Here is a 26,879-nt window from a genome sequence, read left to right on the forward strand (position 1 = left end):
AAATCTGAAAATTATCTTTTTAAAATAGTATCCTGCTTTTTTGTTTAAACAGTATCTGCTTATATTTCATTAGTTTTGCGTGTTAGATGTTCTCTGTTCCATTACTAAATAACTCATGGTAAACCACTCCTTTCTGAAAATACTTCTTGCCTGCAGCCAACCTTTTCCTATTGATCTCGTCCATTCTGGGAGCGCGGACAGCTGGCTCCCACACCCAGTTTGTTCAGTGGTTTATGGAGGAGTGTGTGGAGAGCCTTGAGCCAGGAGGGAAAGGCGGGATCCTACAGTTCATGCCTTTCAGCATGGTGAGTGATTAGGGCCCTTCTACAATTATTTACTGATAAAAAGATAAAAGCTCTAAGTGCAATGTGCTGTCCTAACTGGCCTGCAATTCTCAGTGTTGAACCATGTTGCAAATCTGATGATGTGGCTTTGTGTATTAAACCGGCCATCCATGAATCAAAATTTGTCTGGTTCAGCAGGGACCAGCTGAATTTCGATCCATGTATGGACATGGGAGGTTTTACAAAAGACAACCTACCGATCGACTTTGGTGCAACCGCTAGGTCAGATTTTCCCAGCTTGATCAGCACTGTCGGCTTTATCCAACAGCGCTGATCAGCGTGACGGCTGGAGAGTCTCCCCCGCTGTCAGAATACAATAGTAGCTCAGTGGGGAGGATTCCCCCATCCACATTGGATGTGTGGATGAAAAAATTGAGTCATTTTTATTTTTTTTTTTCTACCCAACTGGGTGAACAAAAAAATTAACTCACCTATGTGCTGCCTAATGAGTGTTTGGGAAATAGTAGGAGTGGAAGGAGGAACACAGAGCAGGGGTGGATGATAAAAATGGGCACCTATTTCCAGATCCTTCTGTCCTGTCCACATTCTCATTCAGCGCTGGTAAAAAATGTGCTAAACCATACATAACCTATATATAAAGTGCTCTGTGCAATACTGGTATACTTAAATCCATAAATGACATGGGTGGTGTATATTGGTATACACTAGGTGCAATACACAATCAGACTACTAATTCCCATAAACCTCATACATAAAGTGCAAATTGCAATATATCCGCAATCGGTATTACCCAATTGCTAGTGAGATAATAAAATTATGTGCTAACAAAATAAAATATAGTGCTAATAAGTAGTCCCAAATAAATACCGGCTGGGCTACTAAACCAGGCTCTCCTTGTCAGTCTCACTAGAAGCAAGCAGTGTCTCCTCAGCCTGCGCTGTCAGTCAATCATAATAGATGTTACAGAATGATGCCTCTAGTGCAGGAGCCAATATAGATGTTCATGCAGACAAATCAGATATTTGTGGATGTTGACCCCAAAAGAGAAAGAGGCAATATGGTGAAATATTGTAAAGCTTGGGAAATCACTTGCGTATCACAGCACTACTCACAGTATCCCTGGTTGCAATCAGGCCTATCAGAATACTTCCGCGATCGCCGCTTACAGCGTGCGTTCCACGGAAACAGGAAATGAGTCACTGGTTGGACGTGAGCAGGATGTTCGTCGACGCGTTTCGCCCCTCCCCCAGGGCGTCATCAAAGACTTGTCTAAGTCTTATTTAATTAATTAATTAAGTGACTTCTGAAGACAATTGGTTCCACTAGATTTTAGTTAGTGGTATCAGAGTAAAGGGGGGATGAATACAAATGCCCGCCCCACTTTTCAGATATTTATTTGTAAAAAAAAAATGAAAACCATTTATGATATTTCTTCATTTTCCTTCCACTTCACAATTATGTGCCACTTTGTGTTGATCTATCACACAAAATGCAGATAAAATACATTTACATTTTTGATTGTAACAGGACAAAATGTGGAAAATGTCAAGGGGTATAAATACTTTTTCAAGGCACTGTGTGTGTGTGTGTGTGTGTGTGTGTGTGTATATATATATGTATGTGTGTGTGTGTGTGTGTGTATATATATATATATATATATATATATATATATATATATATATACACACCTAACAGGATCTAACCCTCCCCCACTATACAATTTTAGAAAACAAATTTATTATTAAATTACACGGTTAATTATAAAATGAACGTTTTCTTATTTGATTTCACATTTGGTTTATCTTCTCTCTTTAAAGGTTTCGGAGCTGGTTAAAGTCTCCACTTTATCGAGCCCTAAAATTGTGTTGGCGATCACAGACCTGACACTCCCTCTTGGAAGAAGAATAGCCGCCAAAGCTCTGACCGCTCTATGACACTTCTGTCTAATGGACATTTTCTCTGTTCTGAGGACTGCCTAATCCAGGCTCAGCCACCAGACGTGTCAGACATTTTTTATACATTTATTTAATGTTGCTATGGGTCTCTGATTGTAAGAACCGTGCTCCAATGTTCATTGATAGTAATTGTAAAAAAATTAGAAGGGTACAGTATGCTATCCAGGATTTCTGGGATTTTTTATTGTTTTGGATAAACAGAAAACACTTGTTTGATGTGGCTGTCTTTTTTGGTATGTTCTTCACCGACAACTTGTTGTTTTTAAAAGATCCAAAGCAGAGCGATGTAGACACCACTCCAGGTTGGTCCACCAAACTCTAGCCCAACTTCCCCATAAACAGGTGTTGGTCCAGTTCGCATCCTTGAAATGTAGACAAGGCGAGATTGATGACCACACACTAGGAGGAGCAACCTCCTGTCTCTGAGGCTGTGATGTTTTTTATATATGGACTCCAATAAAGTTGCTGGATTTCCCGTTCATATGACTTTAGTCAAGTTTAATAAAGTGTCAGGTTGCCCAAAACTGATACTTTAGTTATAGTTATGGCGCAGTGGAGCTGAGTTAGTCCCCATCTTATTATATGCCCTGGATGCTCCATCATTGAGATCTCCATGCTTTCATCCTGTTCCTGTCCACCTGGGAGTTTTGAGTCTCCCTGCCCAATTTGTGTGTTCCTAATCCTCCTGTAACATTCTCCATAATGTAAAATATAATCAGATCCAACAGACAGAGTGGAAACTCCCATAATGGCCACAGCAGCTTTGCAGATCTATGAACCTAGTCTTCTGCCGCACACGTAATGCATATAGGCAGTGGCACAAATGGTGGGCTTTTGCGTCCACACACTGCACATATGCGTCCATGGGTGGCAGAACTTTGGGTGCTGAGATCGTGCTCATTGCATGCTCCTAGCACAGTGACCAAACTGTCAAAGACAACTCTCAGTCACTACTAATGATCGTGGGCCACCAGGACTGGTACCCAGTCAACTGACCACTGTGAGAGCCAATCACTGAGCTCACATGATCTGTCATTTCCCTCCGCTCCCCTCCCAGGCTTAAAGGTACGCCAGGGCTGAGATTAAAAGAGCTAAAGTGTATTTCCACTTTTGCTTCCAATTTGGGGTCACTTCTGTTTATATGTTCCCATTCACAAAGCAATAAAGTATAAATAAAGGCAAAACTTTTTTTCTCATTTTTGATAGAGTGGAGAGGGATTAGAACACCTATTAGATTTTTTTTGCTGTCTGTGCCCCCCCCCCCCCCCCCCCTCCTCATCTGTCCTGTTTATCGTTATCATTGAAAGTAAAAGAAAATCACAACTTTTGTGTTGTCCCCAGAAAAGTAATAAAAGGTTCTTCAGAAAATCTCCCCAATGGGACACAGATGGCAAAAAAAAACCAAAACCCGACGGATTATAATTCTCCCTTATGCTATCCAAAAATGAAAGAAAAAATATTTAAAAGTTGGTGCTTAAATTTTTTCTTGCACGTTTCTGAAAATTCCAAAATTGGTATGTAATGTCAGGTAGGGAGCTGGGGAGTTAAAGTGTTACTAAACACACATCATAAAAAACAAATATTAATGGTGTGTTACTTGCTGTTCATACTCACTCTATTGTCACTATGAGATTAGTTTTCTGTATTCTTCAAAAAACCTGGTTGATCCTGCTGCTCTCTATCTCCACCTTCTCTTCATGTCCCCCAATTCAGCTAGGAATTTTGCAGCTGTAGTGGCAGGACTGCACATGCTCAATTTTCAGTGAGTTTCTATGCTGAGCGTTTCCTTCCTATCACATCTGAGCAGTCCATCTGACTATAGAGTCACATATGTGGTAGTATACACAGTGATGACAAATGACAGCCCCTTCCCTTCTCCTCCATGCCCACTAACCAGCTAAACACAATGGTGGTGCGATATCACATGTAGATTGATGGAGGCTTCACCTCCCTCTTTTTCTAAGAGACAGGCTGGAGGGGCGTGACACAGCCTGTGATTGGCTTAAATCCACCCACACCGTGTTCTTTCCACAAAATAATAAAGATTTGATTTCAGATTAGGGCTGCAACTAACGATTATTTTCATAATCGATTAATAGGCCGATTATTTTTTCGATTAATCGGATAAAATCATAAAAAAAAAAATCGTAATGTGCCATTTTTGCTATTGACAATGACAGGGCGCTATTCCACCCGGGAACACCAATGACGGGGCGCTATTCCTCCCGGGGACACCAATGACTGGCGCTATTCCTCCCGGGAACACCAATGACGGGGCGCTATTCCTCCCGGGAACACCAATGACGGGGCACTATCCCCCCGCCCCTCCCAGGAACACCAATGGGGCACTATTCCCCCCCATCCCAGGAACACCAATGGGGCACTATTTCCCCCCCCCCCCCCTGCCAGGAACACCAATGGGGCACTATGTCTTTTCCCTCCCAGGAAAACCAATGATGGGGCACTACTATTCCAGGCAGCCACCCCCCCGGAACACCAATGATGGGGCACTCCCCCCCTCCCCTCCCCAGGAATACTGTTAGGATGGGGCACTGGTCATAAAAATGTACTGTTTTTAATGTTAATAAAAAATATATTGATGCACTCCAATTTAAACTATTAACTTGTGTGATAACCACTATAATTATAATATACTATGCACAAATCCAAACATCAAAAAAAAATTAAAAAATTATATAATTAGTTTTCCAGAAATATGATTAGTGAGAACGTGATAATTCCAATAATCGCCAACTACCACTTTAGTGAATAATGCATGATAATATTAAATCATTTAAAAATAAAATGTGATAGGTTGCAAACATTTTTTGAAAAAAACTGACTGGGAGATAGAGGAGGAAATCAATTAAAAAAAATGGAATATTCCTCTATCAATATTCACCCATTAGTCCAATGGCAAATGCATTGAAAGGGTTAAGCTCAGTAAAGTTGGTGTTCAGCCTGATAGTTAACCTCACAAACATAAATAGCTTTAAAGTATCTTTTCCAAGTTAAGAGTAAATGATGGCTTGTGCTTGGTTTCACTTTCTTATCATCTCAATGTAAACAATTCATGTGAAGAGAAAATAAAGACACCATTGCACAATGATCAGATAAGGAACACAGCAGAGAAATAACCACAAAAAGATACACTCACATAGCCTTGCAAGTGTTTAGGCATAAATGGAAAACAGTCAAGACACTGACAGCGTGACTCCCCCAGAGCTGCTGCTGCTCGTAACTTTTAATGGCAAAGCTTGTCACTGGCTCCTCCTATGTTTTTAATGTGTTTAGCCGCTACCTTTCACAATGAATGTGCAGCTCGGCTCTCCTCGCGGCTTCTCGCCCTCGCCTCTCTGTTCCCTCGAGGCAGCGGGCGGGGCTGAGAAGATCAGTGGGGATGACGTCAGCGAGCAGGAGGAGGAGAGGCGTGCCGTGTACGTGCGGCGGCGCAGACGTGTCTGGTCACAAACGGCGGCGTCGAGGACACAGGAGGGAGGATTTATTTAAACGGACGGACAGAAGGAAGGTGCGGACCAACTAATCGATAATGAAAATCGTTGACAACGATTTTCATTATCGATAATATCGATTAATCGTTTCAGCCCTATTTCAGATATATATTTGTATGACAATTTTAAAACAGTTTATTGATATTTATTTATTTTTACTCCTTTTTTTTTTTCTTTCTTTTACACTTTGTATTCCAAAGGCCGTCGGCTATGATTGGACCCACTGATCATTCGAGGCACAGGCAGAACGGCGATCTGCCTATGTAAACAAGGCAGACCGCCGTTTTGTGACAAGGAAAGGCAGTGATCTTGTGTCTCTGTCTTCCCACAGTAAATGCACCCCCCACACAGTAACCAAGCACTCCCTAGGAACACATTTAACCCTTTGGTCGCCCCTGTTGTTAACCCCTTTGCTGCCAGTGTCATTAGTGCAGTGACAGTGCTTTTTTTTTTTTTTTTTAAGCACTGATCAATGTATTAGTGTCACTGGTCCCCAAAAAGTGTCAAAGGCGTCAGGTGTCCAATTTATCCGCCGTAATATCGCAGTCTTGCTATAAGTCGCTGATTGCCGCCATTACTAGTAAAAAATAAATAAAAATTCCAGTACATATACCATAGTTTGTAGATGCAATAAATTTTGCGCAAACCAATCAATACGCTTATTGGGATTTTTCTAACAGAAATATGTGGCAGAATACATATTGCTTTAAATTGACGAAATTTGATTTTTTTACGTTTTTTTTTTTTACTGGGTATGTTTTATAGCAGAAAGTAAAAAATATTGGGTTTTTATCAAAATTGTCGGTCTTTTTTTGTTTATAGCACAAAAAATAAAAACCGCAGAGGTTGATCAAATGCCACCAAAAGCAACCTCTATTTGTGGGAAAAAGAGGACATACATTTTATTTGGGTACAGCACGACCGCGCAATTGTCAGTTAAAGCAACGCAGTGCCGTATCCCAAAAAATGGGCTGGTTTTGAAGGGGGTGGGGGGTAAATCTTCCAGAGCTGAAGCGGTTACTGTGCAGAAAACATTTCCTATCTTTTCCCTATTCAAAAATGGGGCTTATCTCTGCCTATCGCATCTGCCTATGCATCGCATCATTTTTGGTTTGGAAATAACACAATGCTAGAAGCAGAGGCTGCCCATTGACTCCTGGGATTGATTACAGTGGTAATCCCAGAAGCCATGGGAAACAGGAAATGACGTACCTCGCCTGCGGTGAGGGCGGACGGAAGTGGAAAGATTTTCACAAACAAAAGGTACTACAGTACATTACCAAAAAAAATAAAAGTTACAAAACAAACATGGCGAAGGCATCAGCAACAAATTTGGCCGAACATGTATATTAGGGTGGAACTCCGCTTTGACAATTAATGACCTAGGGAGAGAGAGTGCTGCTCCCCAATAGATACACTACAGGAAGTGATGGTTGTCATACTAGGACAGAAAGTGTTTTACTGGCAGGATCACCAGGTGAAAATAAAGAGCAGATGACAGAGATTTATAAAACCAGATCGTAATGTATGTTTTCTTTAGCATTATGAAAAACCCCATAAACAGAATCAGAAGTGTAGACAGAATAAGCACTTTCTGATTTTGTCTTTTTTTTTTTTTTTTTTTTTATCATTTCTGTATATTTTTTTGCATTGACAACATTTTTTTTATTTTTTGAGATTATTATTATTAGTATACAGGATTTATTTAGCGCCAACAGTTTGCACAGCACTTTACAATGTAAAGGGAGACACTACACCAACAGTACAATTTTAAACAAGAGGGTTAGAATTGTACTGTTTGGTGTAGTGTCTCCCTTTACAATGTAAAGCACTGCGCAAACTGTTGGCGCTAAATAAATCCTGTATACTAATAATAATAATCTCAAAAAATAAAAAATGTCAATGCAAAAAAATATATATACAGAAATGATCAAAAAAAAAGACAAGATCAGAAAGTGCTTATTATGTCTTTTGTTTCATCTCTTGTACAGTGTTGTCAGCAGAACAGAAAGCAACGGCAAATCTCACCATTGGTTCCAATGATAGAAATTAAAAAATTAATTTCTTTCTTTATCCCAAAAGAATGTCTAGATTTCATTACATTTACAGGAATCCACAAGATGTTACCCTAAAGCTATAGAAAAGTATGTCAGTACTGGCAGTGTATGGTATGTATACTGTATAGATAAATTATCTCCATGTTTATTCCACTTTGGTTACATGTGTAGCTGTTCCTGGGAAAGCTTCCAAATACCTCAAATGTCCATCATCTGCTGTAGGATTTATTTACTGCAGATATATACAGTTTATTTGCCTTTTAGTAATATGATGGGGTTTTTTTTGTTTTGTTTGTACTTCCCAGTACTGTTACAACCCATACACTCTTGTCTGTTTTCCTGTAATAAAACACTTGCATTTTACTGCCTGGAAATGCCTTTCAAGTTGAAATCCCATTCAATTCTATGTAGCCACATCTACGTAGCCCCCAACTGTTCATCATTAGGAGGGATATTTCCTTTTACTGAACTAAATACCTCTGTTCCTTATTCATCAAATGTCCCTTTATTAGCTCTGGTATAGTGATTTGCATTACTAAATGTTCTAATTAACTGGTAAAGAGAACCTGTGACCAGGTGACTCTTTTTAACCACTTGAGCCCTGGAAGGATTTGCCCCCTTAATGACCAGTCAATTTTTTGTGATATGGCACTGCGTCACTTTAACTGACAATTGCGCGGTGGTGCGACGCTGTACCCAAACAAAATTGATGTCTTTTTTTTTTTTTCACACAAATGCAGCTTTCTTTTGGTGGTATTTGATCATGTCTGCGGTTTTTATTTTTTGTGTTTATACCCAAAATAGCGGAAACTTTGAAAAAAAAACAATATTTTTTACTTTTTTGCTGTAATAAATATCCCAAATTTAAAAAAAAACAAAAAACTATTTCCTTCATTAGTTTAGGCCAATATGTATTCTACATATTTTTGGTAAAAAAAACTATCGCAATAAGCGTATATTGATTGGTTTACGCAAAAGTTATAGCATCTACAAATGGGGGTAGATTTATGGCATTTTTATTATTATTTTTTATTTTTTTTTTTTACAAGTGATGGCGGCGATCTGCAATTTTTAGCGGGACTGCGAAATTGCAGCGGACAGGTCGGACACTTTTTTGGGACCAGTGACATTTATACAGCGATCAGAACTAAAAAATAGCCACTGATTACTGTATAAATGTCACTGGCAAAGAAGGGGTTAACACTAGGGGATGAACAGGGGGCCAAGTGTGTCCCAGGGAGGTGTTTCTAACTGTGGGGGCAGTGTATTGTATTTACTGGGAGTAGAGAGAGATCGCTGTTTCTAATCACTAGAAACAGCAGATGTCTCTCCTCTCCCTGACAGAACAGGGGATCTATCTGTTTACATTGACAGATCCCCCATTCTCTCACTCTTTCTCGGGTGCCCCGCGGACATAGCAGCCACCGAGCACGTGCATCAGCTCCTACGTCATGCAGCGGGTGCACGCGCCTGCTAAGTCTATTTAAAGGGCATACAGCTACAGCGATTTGCCCAGGAGAGCCAACCTGCCACTGTATAACGACGGCGGCAAGTCGGCTAGTAGTTAATGAAAAAAAAAAATACCATACTTGCATCCCCACTTTATTGCTTATCAGCCTCTAACCACTTGCCGACCAGCTCACGCTGATATACGTCGGCTGAATGGCACGGCTGCGAAAAACATATGGGTATGGCGTGATCGCCGACGGTTAACCGCGATCACGTGCACGAGAGTCAACACGGGTTTGTTCTGTCAGGGGAGAGGAGACATATCGTTTGTTCCTACTAAGTAGGAACAACGATATGTCTCCTCCCCCAGTCAGTCCTATCCCCATACAGTTAGAAGCACTAACTAGGGAACACATTTGACCCCTTGATTGCCCCCTAGTGTTAACCCCTTCCCTACCAGTGACATTTACACAGTAATCGGTGCATTTATTATTGTTCTGATCGCTGTATAAATGTCAATGGTCCCAAAAATGTGTGAAAAGTGTCTGATCTGTCCGCTGAAATGTCTCAGTACTGCTAAAAATCGCAGATCGCTGTCAATAAGAGTAAAAAAAAAAAATGATGCTAATAAAATTGCCATAAATCTTTCCCATAGTTTGTAGACCCAATAACTTTTGCGCAAACAAATCAATATACGCTTATTGCGATATTTTTTTTTTTTTATATTACCAAAAATATGTAAAAGAATATATATTGGCCTAAACTGCTGAAGAAATTTTTTTTTTTTTGGGGATATTTATTATAGCGAAAAGTAAAAAAAAAAAATATATATATATATATATATATATATATACTGTTGCTATTTTTTTTGTTTATACCACAAAAAATAAAGACCGCAGCGGTGATAAAATACCACCAAAAGAAAGCTCTATTTGTGGGGAAAAAAAGATGCAAATTTTGTTTGGGCACAGCGTCGCATGACTACGCAATTGTCAGTTAAGGCGACGCAGTGCTAAATTGTAAAAAGTGCTCTGGTCAGGAAGAGGGTAAAATCTTCTGGGGCTGAAGCGGCTTAAGTTGATTGGAATCAAACACTTTTTAAAGTCTAAGTTCACCTTTTCAGGCAAAATTTCCCTTTTCACAATAAATGGAAGCTTTTATGTTCTTATGTCTTTTTTGCCCAAGCCGCCCTAATGTGCTTATCTCTTACTTACATCCATGGCAGCTTTGAATTTTCACTTTTCTGTTCAAAATTGTACAAAAAAAAAAAAACACACATTCTGAGGCCTTCATATTCTGTGGCATCATGTGACCTTCCTGGAAACGTTAAATCTCATCATGCACTGCTTTACTGCATCAAATAATAGGGCGTGTTTTACTTCTGTGGACCACGCCTCTCTTGTTACTATACCACCCACTTTCCTACCTTTTCCTTTAAAGTGCCCATCCACTGTACAATCTACTTTAGATCTACAATTAACTATGTAATGCAAGACCCTGCCTGATTTGATACATGGATTGTTCAGGTGCGTCCTCAGATTCATAGTTTTTGTACAATTTCCTTCAAATTTACCATCAGATTGCATAGTATATACAAGTACATGGGAGGAAGACATTCAGCTGTCAATGTTCTTGTAATCCAAGTCCAGCTCAGGGAAAGGGATGATGTAAACACACCAATTTCACTTTCAGGTTTCATTTACCCTGTGTGGTGGGAGCACACGTTTTTTTGTGTTTTTTTTCCCGTGACACGCTAGGACAGTTCATTGACTTCATCGGGCTGCCAAATTTGCAACACACGCAGCAAAGCTTATGGGGCATTTTGGCGGTTTGCACATTTTTTTTCTTCCATAAAGGTTTTATTGAAAATATTGAGCAGAGACATACAAAAAGATGTCAAAACATTGATCAAGAGAAACAACCCCAGGGGAGATCTCTAAGGGAAGAGTAAGGCAGGTCCCACAATATTAAAGTGGGGGTCCACCTATCTATCGTTTTTTTTGTTCATTCACAAACTTTTCTTCTCAGCATTACATACTCACATATTGTGTGTAATATGTCCGCCTGTGTCAGATTTCGTTGGAAAGAATAACTTATATTATTCACTGCGGGCGGTTTCCATCTTCATTGTGGGCATTTGAAGCCCACAAGCATTTATTTCCTGGATGTGGTGAATGCTGTGCTCCCAGCATTCACCGCTCGTTCCCGCACATGCTCAGTGGCATCCTGGGAAGCCTGAGACTAGCTCCCAGGAGTCTGGGAGAGGCTAGAAACACACCTACTTCCACGGGAGGAGAACCAGGAAGTGCAAAGAAGAATAGAAAAATTAAAGGTAATTACGGCGATTTAAATTTTTTTAAACGGCATGTCAGCATCTAGGCAAGGAAGAGAATACATACAGATATTGTTCAAAATTTGGGTGGAACCCCGCTTTAAGCATACAAGGACTGAAAAAGCTACCTGTAGAAGAACATCAAATAGATCAATGGAGTGAAACATGTAAGTAAATGACCCCAGGGAGCCAGTGTATGGGGCCCAGCCTAAACCCACATTGGATGCCGGCACCAAAGCACCACTAATAGCCATTAGCTACGGGAGAGGGGCACAATTCTAAACCCAAGCCTATAGGCGCCCAAATGGGACCCGCCCAGACAATGGAAATAGAAAGACATGTTAAGAAGAATAAGAAAGGGAAGAATGAGCAAGAAGAAATGTAAACAAAAAAAGCGGGAAGGGTGGCTGTGGGAAACATGCAAGGGCAAGAGAAAAGGAGCCAGACACTCGAGGGGCTTACCGAAACCCACGCATACCTAGTGGAAGTAGCAATAGAGGTCCAGGAAGTATGCCTCAAACAGGGAATATCCAAAGGAGAGAAACCCAGACTGTGAGCTGGGGGACCTATTGGTTGCACACTAAAGCCCCCCCCCCCCGTAGATCTTTACCTCACATGTCCATATACTGTACACACTAAAGCATAATGAGCGGGTATTTTGAAACTGTGTGATTCTGTCCTGAAAGGTATGAATCAGTTCCTCCATGGTTGAAATTTTATTCAGGCTAGAGAACCATTCTGCTATAGTTAGTGGGTTGGTTGTCCACCAATACATGGGGACACATAGTCTGGCTATGTTGACCATATGCATGGCTAACGATTTAAAGTATTGGCATTTGGGTAATTTGGAGTGCTGCAGTAAGTATTGTGCAGGAATAAACTCCAGAGGAAAACTCGATACCTCCACTGTTATGCTTGCTCCAGAAGGATTGCAAGGCTGGACACTGCCACCAGATGTGAATAAAAGAGCCAGCTTCCTTGTGGCAGCTGCAGCATACATCAGACTTTGGGGAAGTATTTGTTTAAGACAAAAGGAGTGCAATACCAGCAAGTTTGCAGCTTAAAGCTGCATTCTTGCACACTGACCTTCAGAGAGCCCTTGTGAGTCATCAGGTAAATCCACTCCCAATATTCCTCGGAGAGAGAGATCCCTAGGTTTCTTTCCCTTTTGAAGGAGACCTCGAGCCACAAGATACCTGAGGCAAAAATAGTGAAAAAATTAAAATAAACTACTGCCCTTGTCCACTGCCATACTGACAAAATCCACTGTCATACTGACACTGTCCACAGTCCTACTGAGACCAGTTGTGGAACTATCAAGGTCATAATTGTGACAGTGCCCTGGCGTTCCGCCACCGTAGGGGGGCCCCAAGACGGCAAAAAGAGGGCCCACTGCAGAACATGTGAAAGGGTCCCTTTGTGGGACCGTAATAAAGGGCCTTGCAATAAGATTAAAGGGCCCTGGGATCAGTGTGAAGGGTCCTGGTCGGGGGTCGGGGGGGCCCTTTACTGTTTCTTGCACCAGAGCTTTGAAGGTTCTAGTTATGCTTCTGTGTAGTATAGATGACTAAATAATTTCAGGTGAATTATTTTATCTTTAGGTGATATAGAGCCACTATAGGTGTCCTAAAAATCCTGCTAGTCTTTATGTATGGGTTGAATACGTTTATCTTTGTTATCTAGAACAGGAGGTGTTATTTAGTGCTACATAATGCATGGAGACCAATTTGGTCCTGTCAGATACATTTTTCTAGTTCTATATGATAAAGGTATACATTATGTGTACCAAAGTGGGTTTGAGCAGCATGACATGGTCGTGAGTAAATACAAATTTGGATGGAACCCCAAATTCTTTCTGGATATGTTGAAATGACTTGCGCTCACCTGCAGAGTAAAATTAAGTAACATATTTTGTACCCAGGATAAACCAGGATTGTGCACTTGGAACAGTGAGGAATTTCAGGAGTGTGTGATTAGACCAAATTTTTGGATCTAGTCCAATATTTCTATAATATTTTTTTCACAATGTATATAAAGATGGCGAGTGAGAGCAGCATCCTGGATGGTGAGGATGGAGCATCTCTATGACATTTTGTTTGAATTTAAAACAGGAGACAATGGAGGCCTTGATGGCAGAACAAGCATTATCTTGTGTTGGGAATAACCAGTCATGTATTTTAACAAATTGAGCTGCTAAATAATAGTATTGAAAACCGGGAAATGCCAGCCATGCTATCTGTTATGGGAACACATGTCTAATGAGATCCTAGGGTGGTTCCACAGGAAGCAGGAACAAATAGTCTCTATTTTCAGGACAGTCCTTACTATCTATCCTAGCAGATCCTCAGTATGTGCTGAGGGTGACTGCAGAAGCAATAAAGTGTTTTAATCTGGTGACCCTGACAGCTTCCCCAATGTGCAACTTTCATTGCACAAGGTATCTACAAGCGGCTCCCACTGTCAGCCTCAGCATTTGCAGCATCAGTAGGAGACTTTAATGGAAGCTGCCAGTTACTACCACCTGAGTCAACTCCAGACTCTCTCCAGAGCTTCTGTGCATTGTGCAAGCAGGCTCAAAGGCGGCAACCATAGCATACCTACCAACTTTTGAACTTCAGAATGAGGGACAATTGAGGGAGTAAGTGAGCTGCGACACGCGTAATGTGGGTGTGGCCAAAGTCTTAATGGTGGGAGGGGCCTAAGGGATGTGGTTAAACAAAATCAGCTATCTCACCAATGCCCCCAGCTCTCCCTCATGCCCCTAGTTCTCACTAATGCCCCCCCCCCAGCTCTCTCACCAATGCCCCCCAGTTCTCTCACCAATGCTCTCTCACCAATGCCCCCCTAGCTCTCTCACCAATGCCCCCCAGCTCTCTCACCAATGCCCCCCTCCTCTCTTACTAATGGCCACCCCAGCTCTGTCACAAATTCCCACCCTCCTCTCTTACTAATGCCCCCCTCAGCTCTCTCACCAATTTCCCCTTCTTTCTTACTAATGTCCCCCCCCAGGTCTCTCACCAATTTCCCCTTCTTTCTTACTAATGCCCCCCCCCCCCAGCTCTCTCACCAATTTCCCCTTCTTTCTTACTAATGTCCACCCCCCCCCAGGTCTCTCACCAATTTCCCCTTCTTTCTTACTAATGCCCCCCTACCCCCAGCTCTCTCACCAATTTCCCCTTCTTTCTTACTAATGCCCCCCCCCCCCAGCTCTCTCACCAATTTCTCCTTCTTTCTTACTAATGTCCCCCCCCAGGTCTCTCACCAATGCCCCCCAGTTCTCTCACCAATGCTCTCTCACCAATGCCCCCCTAGCTCTCTCACCAATGCCCCCCTAGCTCTCTCACCAATGCCCCCCTAGCTCTCTCACCAATGCCCCCCAGCTCTCTCACCAATGCCCCCCTCCTCTCTTACTAATGGCCACCCCAGCTCTGTCACAAATTCCCACCCTCCTCTCTTACTAATGCCCCCCTCAGCTCTCTCACCAATTTCCCCTTCTTTCTTACTAATGTCCCCCCCCCCAGGTCTCTCACCAATTTCCCCTTCTTTCTTACTAATGCCCCCCCCCCCAGCTCTCTCACCAATTTCCCCTTCTTTCTTACTAATGTCCCCCCCCCCAGGTCTCTCACCAATTTCCCCTTCTTTCTTACTAATGCCCCCCCCCCAGCTCTCTCACCAATTTCCCCTTCTTTCTTACTAATGCCCCCCCCCCCCCAGCTCTCTCACCAATTTCTCCTTCTTTCTTACTAATGTCCCCCCCCAGGTCTCTCACAAATTCCCCCCTTCCTCTCTTACTAATGACCCCCCAGCTCTCTCACCAATCCCCCTTTTTTCTTACTAATCCCCCCCAGCTCTCTCACAAATTCCCCCCTCCTCTCTGATTAATGCTCCCCCCAGCTCTCTGACCAATTTCGCCCTCTTCTTTTACTAATGCCCTCCCCCAGCTCTCTCACCAATTCCTCCCCCTCTCTTACTAATGCCCTCCCAGCTCTCTGACCAATCCACCCTCTCCTACTAATGCCCCCCCCCCAGCCCTCTCACCAACTCACCCCTCCTCTAGTGCCCTCCCAGTGCTCAGAAATGCAGATTAATGTGAATCCCTGTGCTTTTTTAAGCACAGTGCTGCTGACAGCTCTGAGTGTCAGGACTGTAGCATGGAGCAGAGGAGGAGTTTCACAGAACTTCACTCGGCTCCATGCTACAGTCCTGACAGGCAGGGAAAGACACATCCCTAATGTGAGGGCAGCAATGCGGGCAGTTGTTGCGCCGGGACCCAGGGCACCCACCAGCAAATGTGGGCCATGTCCCCCCTGAGTGCCTGGCGCTAACACACAGAAGCACGTGGAGTGCTTCCGTGTGAGAAAGTTTGGTTCTTCTTACCTTTCAGGAGCACTGACAGTCAGAATCAGGGCAGTTGGGATGCAGCCGGTATCTGGGCCACTCGCAGATGGGATTGGGGCTCCTGAGAGACGTGATGGGGACCGCTGAGAGGCGAGATCGGGAAACAAAAGGGGGGCGGAGCTGAGAGGTGGCCTACAAATTATGTCATCGGTTGCTGGGACGCCGGCGGTCCTAACAACCCATGACTGCATTGACGAGGGGGGAAGAGCCGAGATTGCTGGCCAGATATTCTCCCAAAAATCCTCACTTGGTGCTGTGTGTGAGAACACACATTGCACCCATTAAGGATACCACTATGGAGTGGAGCCCAGGGCTGGAACTTGTTCCAGCCCTGGGTTTCCGGGACTCCAGCCCTGATCCGCGGGACCCCGGGACTTACTTCAAATCGCAGAACGGTCCTGTGTAATCCGGGACGGTTGGGAGGTATGCCATAGTCCCTGCCTACTAATCCCAGGAAGATGTACCCATCTATTGGTAACCAGCTGCATCTGTACTACAAACCAACAGACCTGCATGCATAGTTGGCCACTAAGGAAAAAATTTGCATGGCCCCACCCATTATTTTACTAAACTCTCTATTCTTTGGACTTGTAGCAAATGTCATGGTTAAAATACATATGGTTTTAAAATAAGGCACTATGTAGAAGGGAATATTTGTTTCAATGAATTCTTTGTTTTTCGAAGCCGCAAAAACCACATCATCAGGAAAAAGGATGTTGAGGATTGTTTCCTCTATTATATTTTGCAACCCAAGAAGGGCGCTAATGTACTTTAATATCTGGTATTTTTCCCTATGTTGTTAAATCTGTGTATCGGAGAATTAATTACCAGCTCAAACAATCGTAATGCCAAGCCTCACATGGTTTTCACAGAGAGACTTTGATATGATCTTACTTCAAAAGGAATTGCGTAATTCTGTACTCCATACCAATCGAATGTCTACGTTTTCCTCATTTCACTACAGCTAAACTATAACCTGGTTGTTATGAGTTTCCAACTATCTTACTTTTATAAATGTAGTGCTGGTAGATTTTCATCTACCGCTTATAGGTAAATTTAGTAGGTTATCTGTTTTATACATAGTCAGATTTAGCCTCTGTTCCAGTTTGGCTGTGTTGCATGTAGTTTCACACTGTGCCCGTGGGTGTCGTTGTCGCCATGGGTCAGTGTTGGAAAGGCAGCGCGCTGAAGCGTATGGGTGCTCTTCTGTCCCAGAGATAACTCGGTGGAGGTGGTCCTCCAAGTTGCATTCTGGGAGAGGGTATTTATGGGACAGACGCCATATTTTAGGGTCGTTTTCGTTTCACCTGCTGGCCCTCCTGGCCGACAGGTATGTGTTAGTAGTACTACCGCGTGGTCCTCCGACCGGGAGGACCACGTTGCTGCAGCGTGTGGGTGGGCCCAGATGCCTGTCTGGGGCCTACCGCAGCGGCGAGGGAATGGTCCTGGGCTGTCTGTCCTACGGGAAGAAGCTGGACAACTGAGAAGATCCTAGGGGAGGACCCATCATGGAAGGATCATGCAGAGTGCTGGTCTGGAGAGGGGCCTGGTGACTCAGTTGGAGGATGCATCCTAAAGTTAACCTACCGCATAGTACTGCCGGGTCGGCTTAAAGGTTCTAGTGCTGTGTTTGCTGTCCATCGTAAACCATTGGATCCTGTGGCAGAGGATCGTACGGGTTTCTATTCCAATCAAGTCTGTGGCAGAGACTTTTGTTCATGCTGCGTGCTGGTTGCTAGGTTAGTGAGAGAAACCTATCTGGGCGGGCAAAGAAAACTCTAAGCCCGGGTTCACACTACAACGGGCTGCGGATTGCACAGGAGCGCTGTGCATCCCTGTTCCCTGTTTCAGGGACGAATCAGGGCCGATTCTATGCCTGAATTCGGCCCTGAAACGGAGCCAAAGACGCACAGCGTTTTTGTGCAGTGCGCTCCGCAGCCGCCCCAGAGATATGTGAACCGGCTCCATAGGGAGCTGGTCACATTCTCCTGCTATGCGAATTAGATGTGCGGAAACGCACATCTAATTCGCATAGGTGTGAACCCGGGCTAAAAGGAGAGTACATTCATCTACAAGATTCCAATTCATAATACTATATCAAGAACAGGTATTTGAACTTACCTGCAACTCTTCTTCTACCTCTTTCCTGCTACTTCCTTCAGTTACTCTTTATTAAAGCATTGGAAAAGATACTCAAGTGTCTGGTGTCTACACTGTCTAGGATTAAACTCAACGGGACCCTAGACCCGGTTCTGGTGAAATTGAGGTAACAAAGGTGACGGCAACAGCCCGCTTTAAACTAGCAGCTCCACCGTGAGTTAGTGCTACATAAATAAGGCTTTTTAGTATCTCAAGAAAGGATTGACCATATTGCCTTAACTTAGCTTAAACTAGGTATAATGTGGGCAGATATATACATCTGCCATCCCCTGCCGATATAGATATGCTCCATGTGCTGATGCAGCAGGTTACGATGTACAATGTGGAAAATGTTTTACTTATGGGTGATTTTAATATGGCTCCATCTAGAGAGCTGGACAGAATGCACTCCTCTGGCCCCCAGCAGCATGGCCTCTCCCGCTGGGCCTCCGCCTTCCACATGACAGTTGTCTGGCGCCATTTTCACCCCTCTGATAGAGAATATACATGCCTGTATACCACCTACCGGACCATGTCCCGCATTGACCTGGCTTTTGCCTCCCCTGCTCTGGTGCGGAAGGTGGTCTCTGCTGTGATCCTCTCATGAGGTATTTTGGATCATGCTCCGGTGTCTGTTACCATTCAGCTCTCTCATGTGGAGGACATGAGGTTATGGCGGCTGTCCAGGTACTGGATTATGGACCCTGAGATCCAGGAGGAGCTACCAGAGGCATTGTGTACCTTTTGGATAAATAATGCAGACTCTGCTGGACCTCTGGTGGTGTGGGATGCCTTTAAATCTTGGCTTAGAGGTAAATACATGGCTTGAATAGCCTTGAAGAAAGGGCAATCTGCGCAGTCTCTGAGGCACCTAAAGGAGCAGGCAAGGTTGAGGCGGAATATGTACGGTCTCCAGATCAGGTTCACTATGTGCCCTGGCAGGATGTCCTGAGGGAATTATCCCTACTTAGAGTTGAACTCACCAAGAAATCTATGCTTGACAGTGCCCAGAGGGTTTTTGAATTTGGAGATAAGAACGGTAGGCTACTGGCCTGGCTGGCCAGGGGGCAGCATATGATGACACATTGATAGGTTGAAAGATCTGGATGGCCATCTGTTGACAGCTTCAGCGGATATTAATGCAAGATTCCTTGAGTTCTACCGGACTCCATATTCCTCTAGGGTGAACTTTAATAACTTTGAACTGCTCCACTATCTGGACCAGTTCTCACTCCCCTCCCTGGAGGCGGGGAAATGTGAGGAGCTGGATAAGGACATCTCTCTGGAGGAAGTACAAGAGGCCTTGGGATCCATGCAGTCGGGAAAGGCCCCTGAGCCAGATGGAATTCCCATTGAATTCTACTCTGTATATCAAGAATTTTTAGCACCTAGGTTTACCGCATTACTGCAGCAATTTTCTACCTTAGACTCCCTACCAGAGTCATTGTCCGACGCGATTGTGGTGTTGGTGCCCAAACCTGGCAAGGACCCTGAAGAGTGTGCCTCTTACCGGCCTATCTCCCTAATTAATGCTGACACTAAACTACTAGCTAAAATACTGGCCATTAGGCTCGGCAAAGTAATAGAGGACCTTGTTCATGTTGATCAGACCAGGATAATGCTGGGGAAGGGCACCGATATCAATTCCTGATGCCTGTTCCTGAATTTAGCCACCTCCCATAGTAATGGGGGGACAAGAGTCATAGCCTCTCTTGACACGGAGAAGGCCTTTGACTCCATTGAATGGGAATACTTATGGACGGTGTTGCGGAAATTTGCAGTGGTTCCTTCACTGGTTAGGTCTGCTATACAAAGCCCCCATGGCAAGGATTCAGGTGATTGATACCCTTTCGGACGTTTTTCTCCTCCAGAGGGGGACCCGGCAGGGTTGCCCACTGTCTCCCAGCTTATTTGCGCTGGTCTTGGAGCCCCTAGCGGTCTTAGTCAGGGAATCTAGTCGCATTGTGGGACTTTGGGTTGGCCCTCTGGAGGAGAAAATATCCCTTTATGCGGATGACACCCTGTTATATTTACATGATGCTGACTCTTCGCTACAGGCTGCCCTGAAGGCTTTCGATGAGTTTAGACGGTTCTCAGGGATCCGTATTAACTGGACTAAGTCTGTCCTATTCTCTCTAGATGTGCAAGCCAGGAATACTGCATAAAATATAAATAAACGTGCCTGCGCTGAAAAAACAGATATATCCCAATAGTTGGGAGGTGCATATATAGTGTAAAACTATACTACAAAATTTCAATATAAAAAAAAAAAAAAAATGCTAGTAATATATAAATTATAGAATGAATACAATCCTTATATAAAAGTATCCCAAAAAGTGCAACATGCAAAAAAACAATATATATATGTGGTTATAAATATAAGATCAAAGTGCAAAATCAAGTGTCCACATTTAAAAAGTTCAATTCATTGATATCAACACATAAAGTGCAAGTAAGTGGTGTCCACAAAAAACAGTGTTCCTCATGCTCCTCCTTAATGGGGTTCACAATCCAGCATGCTTCAGTGCTCTCCTGTGACCCTCCACTTGTGCTTGTGCTCACCTCTGAGCGTGTGACACGGTAATTAAACGGTGTCTAAACACGCATTGGAGCCACCCCTTGGGAGCCACCCCTTGGGATCTCCCAGAGGAAGGCACGTGATCCCTGTGCCGAATACGCGTCGGGGAGGGGTAGGACGGAGCTGTCAGCAACAGAGGTAGATGAGGAACGACACATCGCACGCCATACAAACGCTTGTTTTATACAAACACTCTCTGGAAAGATTGGTGCACTCACGCACCTACATATTGTGAGTACCCTTCTGGAGGGAAGTTTTAATATACTTTAAATAAATCCCTACTGTATCACACTATGGAGCTTTTTCTTTCTTGTATGTGAGACTATCTGATGACATCTGAGAGTGGTGGAGTTTACACCAGCATACCCTGTATGAGCCCAAGGGGTGGCTCCAATGCGTGTTTAGACACCGTTTAATTACCGTGTCACACGCTCAGAGGTGAGCGCAAGCACAAGTGGGGGGTCACAGGAGAGCACTGAAGCATGCTGGATTGTGAACACCATTAAGGAGGAGCATGAGGAACATGTTTTTTGTGGACACCACTTACTTGCACTTTATGTGTTGATATCAATGAATTGAACTTTTTAAATGTGGACACTTGATTTTGCACTTTGATCTTATATTTATAACCACATATATATATATTGTTTTTTTGCATGTTGCACTTTATGGGATACTTTTATATAAGGATTGTATTCATTCTATAATTTATATATTACTAGCATTTTTTTTTTTTTATATTGAAATTTTGTAGTATAGTTTTACACTATATATGCACCTCCCAACTATTGGGATATATCTGTTTTTTCAGCGCAGGCACGTTTATTTATATTTTTTGGTTTATGCACGCAATGAAACGTGGTTAGTGTTTGCAGCTTATCTATATTTGTTTCACCTCACAGAGGCATCAGTCCATCTTTGGCTCACAAGACCCCCACATAATTAGTCCAGGAATACTGCATCCCAGACCGCGTTACAGTGGGTGGAGGAATTCACGTATCTAGGAATTAGGATTTTGCGAGACTCCCAGTCCTTCCAATGCCTTAATCTTCAGCCCATAGTCACACGCCTTAAAGACCATTGCTCCAGATGGGCTAATTTGCCCCTTAATCTACTAGGGCGAATTAATATTTTAAAAATGATCTATCTACCCAAGTTCAACTATACCTTTAGGAATTGCCCTACGTGGATACCCCAGGCCTTCTTCAGGGACTTAGACAGCTGTATTGGCTCTTTTTTGTGGCGGGGCTCTAGCCCTCCGATGGCCAGGTCGACTCTTCAGCTCCCTGTGGCGGTCTGGCTTTACCTAACCTACTGGTGTACTACTGGGTGGCCATGATGGTCACGGTTAGGTGGTGGTTCGAACAGTCCAGAGCTAATGCTGCTGTCTGTCTTGAGGCAGCTATTGTAGGATCTCTCACAGAGCTAGGCAACCTGGTCTATCGAAGGGCCTCGTCATACCCCTCCCTGCCGAATCCCACTAAAGTTACTCTACGGGTATGGGGTTGGCTAGAAGGCGGTTTTTATCTCCCAATCGGTGGTCCCCCTATTCCCCGTTATGGTGGAACTTGGCCTTCCCACACTTTAGTACAATCCCTGACCCACAGCTATGGGCCCAGTACGGCCTTAAACTGCTGAAGGATAGTGTCTCTGCCGGGGCCCTTATTCCCTTTCGGGACCTTGTGAGTAGGCACGGCCTTCCTGCATGGATGATCCGCTACCATCAGCTACGACATGCATTCCGTGCACCACCTGACCTCAGGGCGGATGTGGTCGAGGAGCTACTGGCTCAAGAATACCTAGATAAACCCCTCTCTGCGCTGTACCTGACATTACTCCGAACAGATTCACCCAAAATGGATGCATTGTGGGGTAAGTGGAGGGCAGATATCCCAACTCTGGATAGAGAAACATGGGAGGAGTTCTTTGAAAACAGTTCCCAGCTAGTGATATCCTCTAGGGATAAATTAATACAAGCCAAATTCCTGCACAGGAATTTTACTTTACGCTTCAGAGACTGCATAGGATATACCCACAGAGGTCCCGGATTTGCCCACGATGTCAATCTCCTGACAGCACCTATATTCATATGTTTTGGGCCTGTCCTAGACTCTCCCGCTAGTGGTCTGCCATAGTGGAATTCGTTAATGTCCGCCTCCAATTGGAAATACCCTTGACAGCTGAGTTGGCCCTGCTGGGCATACAGGATGATGAACAGAGACCTCGGTACACTAAATTGCTGCTCTCACTGTTGCTTTTCTATGCCAAAAAAGAGATCCTATTTAAGTGGACTTCTCAGCTGCCTCCTACGTTGAAGGCATGGGAGAACTCGGTTAATGCCTTTTTACCTATGTATAAATTGACCTACATAAACAGAGGATGTCCCCAGAAGTATGCGCGAGTATGGCAGCCATGGACTAACCCCATATGAAATGCCCATCAATAGATACCCTGCCTCTCCCTTGCCTGCACATAATGGGTTGTGTATTGATGTGGCCTGTCTATCCTCCCTCCCCTCCCTCCCCACTTCTCTATTATGTGGCTGACAGCTTCTTCCCCTTAGGGATCTTTCACACGGGGCGGATCAGTGATGATCCACCCCGTGAACACCCGCTTGCTCACCCGCTTGCTCACCCTGCACACTGTGCAGCGACGGACCTGTCAGAGCGCCGCTCTCCCCTATAGGGGATCGGATGATTACGGACTGTAGAGTCCGTCGTCACCCGATCCGATCCAAAAACGGATGGAAAAGTAGGGTTTTCCTCCGTTACACTTTTCGGAACGGAGCGGGTCGGATGTCAGCGGACATATCACCGCTGACATCCGACGCTCCATAGGGATACATGTATGTCCGTTTTTCATCCGAAAAAGGAAGGATGAAAAATGGACATACGGAGCCTCCGTGTGAAAGAGCCCTTACTCTTGGGAAATGTATATATATGATGATCTATTGTACTTTCATCTTGTTTTTCGATTATTACATTTATGTTGTTTTCCATTTGTGTATCCACTATACTATTTTCGAGAATTGTAACGTGCTACGCTTTTTTCTTTCTCAAATAAGGACCAACCTTGTTGTTAAAAAAATCTAGGTATAATGTAACCAGGTAAATTCCACCTAACATCTCTCCATTCTAGGTTTAAAAATGAAACAAGGATGCTGATTGGCATCCAAAGGCTACTAGCAAATTTTGTTTCCCACATCCGCTCTAGTATCTCTAACTAGGTTAGTATGGAAGAATCTGCCTAGCCTTAAAAAAACATTTCTTCCTTCAGCTTCACATTCAGGAATGACAGACTTATTTTTCAAGGTTCTTGCACCAACTCTAGACCTCAACTACGAATGTCTGAAGGAAGACTTTTTTGTTGTCCATAGCAATCTGACAGCCAATTGCTCTTCAGTTGGAGTCCAAGACAAGAATGTGCCTGCAGGACACAGCCCAAATTGGAAAATAATGGCTTTCAGAATAGAGGACTGTTGCAACCAAAGACAGCTGAAAAGCTTTTGGGGAGTGATTGATTGAGTGCTCTGCTGATTGGCATGGTTCTGAATGGGGTTCTCCTAGCAATCATTGGCAATGGAATGTCATCTTCTTTAGGAAAATGAAAACCTCTAAACATTCTGTGTCTGATTTAGTGCATACTTTATGCTATCATAAATTAATAACAGCAGTATGAGTACAGTGGGGACGGAATGTATTCAGACCCCCTTAAATTTTTCACTCTTTGTTATATTGCAGCCATTTGCTAAAATCATTTAAGTTCATTTTTTTCCTCATTAATGTACACACAGCACCCCATATTGACAGAAAAACACAGAATCGTTGACATTTTTGCAGATTTATTAAAAAAGAAAAACTGAAATATCACATAGTCACAAGTATTCAGACCCTTTGCTGTGACACTCATATATTTAACTCAGGTGCTGTCCATTTCTTCTAATCATCCTTGAGATGGTTCTACACCTTCATTTGAGTCCAGCTGTGTTTGATTATACTGATTGGACTTGATTAGGAAAGCCACACACCTGTCTATATAAGACCTTACAGCTCACAGTGCATGTCAGAGCAAATGAGAATCATAAGGTCAAAGGAACTGCCTGAAGAGCTCAGAGACAGAATTGTGGCAAGGCACAGATCTGGCCAAGGTTACAAAAAAATTTCTGCTGCACTTAAGGATCCTAAGAGCACAGTGGCCTCCATAATCCTTAAATGGAAGACGTTTGGGATGACCAGAACCCTTCCTAGAGCTGGCTGTCCCGCCAAACTGAGCTATCGGGGGAAAAGAAGCCTTGGTGAGAGAGGTAAAGAAGAACCCAAAGATCACTGTGGCTGAGCTCCAGAGATGCAGTCGGGGGATGGGAGAAAGCTGTAGAAAGTCAACCATCACTGCAGCCCTCCACCAGTCAGGGCTTTATGGCAGAGTGGCCTGACGGAAGCCTCTCCTCAGTGCAAGACACATGAAAGCCCGAATGGAGTTTGCTAAAAAAACACCTGAAGGACTCCAAGATGGTGAGAAATAAGGTTCTTTGGTCTGATGAGACCAAGATAGAACTTTATGGCCTTAATTCTAAGCGGTATGTGTGGAGAAAACCAGGCACTGCAATACAATCCCAACAGTGAAGCATGGTGGTGGCAGCATCATGCTGTGGGGGTGTTTTTCAGCTGCAGGGACAGGACGACTGGTTGCAATCGAGGGAAAGATGAACGTGGCCAAGTACAGGGATATCCTGGATGAAAACCTTTTCCAGAGTGCTCAGGACCTCAGACTGGGCCGAAGGTTTACCTTCCAACAAGACAATGACCCTAAGCACACAGCTAAAATAACGAAGGAGTGGCTTCACAACAACTCCGTGACTGTTCTTGAATGGCCCAGCCAGAGCCCTGACTTAAACACAATTGAGCATCTCTGGAGAGACCTAAAAATGGCCGTCCACCAACGTTTACCATCCAACCTGACAGAACTGGAGAGGATCTGTAAGGAGGAATGGCAGAGGATCCCCAAATCCAGGTGTGAAAAACATGTTGCATCTTTCCCAAAAAGACTCATGGCTGTATTAGATCAAAAGGGTGCTTCTACTACATACTGAGGAAAGGGTCTGAATACTTAGGACCATGTGATATTTCAGTTTTTCTTTTTTAATAAATCTGCAAAAATGTCAACAATTCTGTGTTTTTCTGTCAATATGGGGTGCTGTGTGTACATTAATAAGGAAAAAAATGAACTTAAATGATTTTGGCAAATGGCTGCAATATAACAAAGAGTGAAAAATTTAAGGGGGTCTGAATACTTTCTGTCCACACTGTATGTGCTTAGCACCCTTGCCTGGCAGCACTGGTTTCTTGGGTTCAGTCATTTAAGGCTGAACTTCAGGCAAACCACAAAATGCATGCTTGAAATACTTTTAGTGTATATAAGTTATCTTATCTGGCAAAAGATTTATCTTCCAGTCCTGAAATTAACACAGATCTGATTGCACTGCCACATTTCCTCTGCTGCTCCCACCTGGTGGTTAGACATTGAAAGAGCAGCAACAGTCTCTTGAGGTAATCTCTGTGCTCCCTTTTGGCAAATGTGAATGCAGCACCAGTAGCATATCCTTAATGTGTCCTGCCAACAATGGGGATGGGTCTTAATGCACTTGTTTGCAGTGGTGATGTCCTGCTTTGAGCTGCAGCCGTGTCTTCACTGCATTTCAAAGGTAATCCATTCTGTGTATTCCTGTACTTCACCAGCCCTCTTGGGGGGGGAGGGGGTGCAGGGCAACATGGGGGTTGTTAAGAGCTATCCGCCTCTATGGAAATTTTAGATGCTAGCTGCATCACTCAACTCCAGCACAACCATCGCATGTACCCCCACTGGTAGGAACCTGCCCTAACACTTGCAACAAGAAGTGAGCAGAGCAGGTGGGGTGCAGTGGAGTAAGCATTGGTGAAAGAGGGGCGCAGAGGTGAGCATTGATGAAAAAGGGACATGGGGTGTAAAGGGCAGCATTGTTAAAAAAAGGGGGCATAGTGTAGAGGTGAGCATTTTTGAAAGAGGGGTAGAGGGGTGGGTTCAGAGATGAGCATTGGTGAAAAAGGGATACCAGGGAGGGTGCAGAAGTGAGCATTGGCAAAAAAGGGGCATGGAGGTGTGAAAGTGAGCACTGGTG

The 26,879-nt window shown here is 43.7% G+C and overlaps 1 protein-coding gene and 1 long non-coding RNA gene across 2 annotated transcripts in view; one reads left to right on the forward strand and one right to left on the reverse strand.

Annotated features, from left to right (window-relative positions):
* Window positions 1-3,444, forward strand: part of MED24 (mediator complex subunit 24) — a 129,483-nt gene extending 126,039 nt beyond the window's left edge. The window contains exons 24-25 of the mRNA XM_073608012.1: window positions 157-305; window positions 2,123-3,444. Of these exons, the coding sequence (XP_073464113.1) occupies window positions 157-305; window positions 2,123-2,239 (266 nt within the window). The 3' untranslated portion in view covers window positions 2,240-3,444. The remainder of the gene's footprint in view (window positions 1-156; window positions 306-2,122) is intronic.
* The window catches only part of LOC141114371 (uncharacterized), an 85,138-nt gene that overhangs the window by 24,604 nt on the left and 33,655 nt on the right, over window positions 1-26,879 (reverse strand). Inside the window, exon 2 of the long non-coding RNA XR_012236899.1 lies at window positions 12,697-12,806. This is a non-coding gene — a long non-coding RNA (uncharacterized lncRNA). The remainder of the gene's footprint in view (window positions 1-12,696; window positions 12,807-26,879) is intronic.

This window comes from Aquarana catesbeiana, linkage group LG12 (assembly GCF_042186555.1).
Source record: "Aquarana catesbeiana isolate 2022-GZ linkage group LG12, ASM4218655v1, whole genome shotgun sequence".
NCBI lineage: Eukaryota > Metazoa > Chordata > Amphibia > Anura > Ranidae > Aquarana > Aquarana catesbeiana.